Below are 2398 nucleotides of genomic sequence, written 5' to 3'. Positions count from 1 at the left end.
TAAGTGGGTGTGCAAACAGAGAGCTATGCTAACCTTGGTCCTGGACCCGGGAGAGCAGAATCAGAAACCCGGCACTATAGTAACTGTCAGGACTCTCCCTTCTGAGCGCCAGGGCTGAGGAGAAGGATGGACAACTGACTGGAGGCAGACTGGATTTTTGCCCACGGGAAAGCAGAGCCCAGCTACCCGAGCAGGGAGCTGTCTCCTGAGCCGGGGGAGGGATGCAAACTAGGCTTGTCCCTTCCTTTTCACAAACCCCGCGGCGGCCTGCAGCTGTGCTCTCGAGGTGGTGAGGCTGGTGATACTGGCGGCAGCCTATGAAGGAGTGGTGAACTATGCAGATAACCACAGCTGCTGGAGCCTCCTGTCCTCCCCCATGTTTTATTACATGGGGATCGTGGACCTGACCAGGTGGGGCCATTTCCCCTCCAGCCACCCTAATCCTGATGCCCCGGGTCCCGGCCTTCAGCCCTCGCCCCCCCCCCCAGCCACCTGGTCTCCCTGTCCTTGCTGTCCCGTGTCCACCGCTCCCTTGCCACCTCCTCCCGGCCACTCTTGGCTTCCTGTGTCCCACCCAGCGGTATTGTGAAAACCTGTGAGCCTGCCGTTCTGCACCGAATCCTGAACCTTGTCAGGAACCTCCTGTACAGCCCAGACAACTACTGGATGATCCTGGCCAGAGCCTTCTATGCGCAGGTGAAGGCTCCAGCAGGGGTCCACGGCCCCCTTCACTTCCTGTAGCTGAGGAACAGTGAACAGAAATCCAAATAACTTCGCCTCAGGGGGTAGGAAGAATAGCATCCAGCCACACAGAGTGGGGTTTGCTTCCCTGGCTCTCACGGGGCCTGGTTAAAGGACGCAGGGAAGTCTGGGAGGGGCCAGCAACTCTACTCGGGCCCACGTGCTGGCTGGGCCCCAGCATCTGGCTCAAAAGTCAGCTCTGGTCAACAGCACCCCCTGTTCTCACCATTAGCCTCGGCCCCGTTTGCTCAGACTGGCCACCTGCGTGAGAGGCGTACTGGGCCCCGCAGCGGCTCCTCCACTCATAATGGTGGTGTCCTTGCACCCGCAGCTCCTCTGGCACCGGTCAGTGGCTCAGACTCTGGGGCAAGACTTCTTGGGCAATTTGAGCAGGTGGATCAAGGAGCCCAACCTTATTATGAAAGAAATCGGCCTCCGGGGAATCAGCAACCTGGCCCTGCACCCACAGCAGGTGCGTGGGACTCTGAGCGGGAGCCCCGTGCTGGGCCCTGAGCGTCCACTCACCTCCCCGGGTCTCTGCCACCCAGCATGTCCCCGAACCCCTTGTCCTGGGGAAGCGGCAGCCAGCGAGCAGACCTACGCGGACCGACCGTCAGGCTTTCACTCCCCAGCACCAGCCTTCCACAACCTGGGATTCCTCGTGCCTGTTTCTCTCAGGCGTCATTTCTTGGGCTCGAATCCTTGTCCCCGAGGGTTGCATGATGCTCGGGCGGTGACTCACATCTGCCTCCTTCCAGTCAGAGGCTCTGAAAAGCCTGGTTCCGTTATTGCGAAGCCTGCTGAGGAGTGAGGTGCGCGTGGCGGTGCAGGCCGTGAAGAGCCTGCGGAACATCATCTGCCACGGGAAGGGAGTGGACGTCAAGGTGGTCTTCTGCAGCATTGCCAGGCAGCTGCGTCCGCTCATTAATGATGTACGTGCCCAAGTCCCAGGGGTTGGGGAGCAGCGTGGGCCGGGCTGGGCTGAACCTTGGCAGCGAAACTGAGGACACCGAGGCAGGACTCTGCTGTGGTGGAAGTCTGGAGTCCCTGAGGGGCGGCGCTTGGGGTCGTCCCATGGACACCCCCCTTCCACACTGCTATGACACACAGACACACTTACTCTCTCAAAACTTTCCTGAAGGAGCTCCTGACGGAAACACCGACTCAGGGAGAGGAAACCAAGGAGAGCCAGGAGCCCATGACCACCTGTGTAGAGTTCTTTTCCCAAGCTCCTCCCTCTCGACATCCTTGGCCTGACAGTTCTCGGGACTCGCACCCCCCACCGCAGTCATTTGACTACTGAGCTGGGCCTTTCGTTACCCCACAGTGCAGCACTTCTGTGACCAGGCCCACACTGGGTCACGCAGCATGAAGGCATCGAGGCAATAAAGCCGTGAGGCGCTGTCTGTCACAGCAACGGGAGATTCCTCTCCCAAGAGTTTTGGTTTCCATGGGCTGCTGGGGGTGCTGTTAGGGCTGTGGCAAGAGAGAAAGGCGGGAAGCAAAAGAAAAGAGGGTTTCCAGGGCCCTCCCTGGTGGTGCACAGCACTGTGATGCTCTCAGCAGCTGCTGAAGCACCAGTTGGATCCCCAGCCAGGGAGCTGACCCACATGGCACAGCAGACCTCTCCTGACCCGCCTGCTGCTCCCCTCAGCAG

The 2398-nt window shown here is 60.1% G+C and overlaps 1 protein-coding gene across 1 annotated transcript in view; it reads left to right on the top strand.

The window, feature by feature from the left end:
- The window catches only part of LOC101633443 (maestro heat-like repeat-containing protein family member 1), a 56311-nt gene that overhangs the window by 50553 nt on the left and 3360 nt on the right, over positions 1–2398 (top strand). Inside the window, exons 30-33 of the mRNA XM_012732320.1 lie at positions 274–411; positions 489–696; positions 1073–1213; positions 1500–1673. Coding sequence (XP_012587774.1) covers positions 274–411; positions 489–696; positions 1073–1213; positions 1500–1673 — 661 coding nt within the window. The remainder of the gene's footprint in view (positions 1–273; positions 412–488; positions 697–1072; positions 1214–1499; positions 1674–2398) is intronic.

Source organism: Condylura cristata, unplaced genomic scaffold, assembly GCF_000260355.1.
Source record: "Condylura cristata isolate star-nosed mole 26May11 unplaced genomic scaffold, ConCri1.0 scaffold00034, whole genome shotgun sequence".
In the NCBI taxonomy this organism is placed as follows: domain Eukaryota; kingdom Metazoa; phylum Chordata; class Mammalia; order Eulipotyphla; family Talpidae; genus Condylura; species Condylura cristata.
Note: the sequence above shows the minus strand (reverse complement) of the source record. Positions and strands in the feature narration are given on the sequence as shown.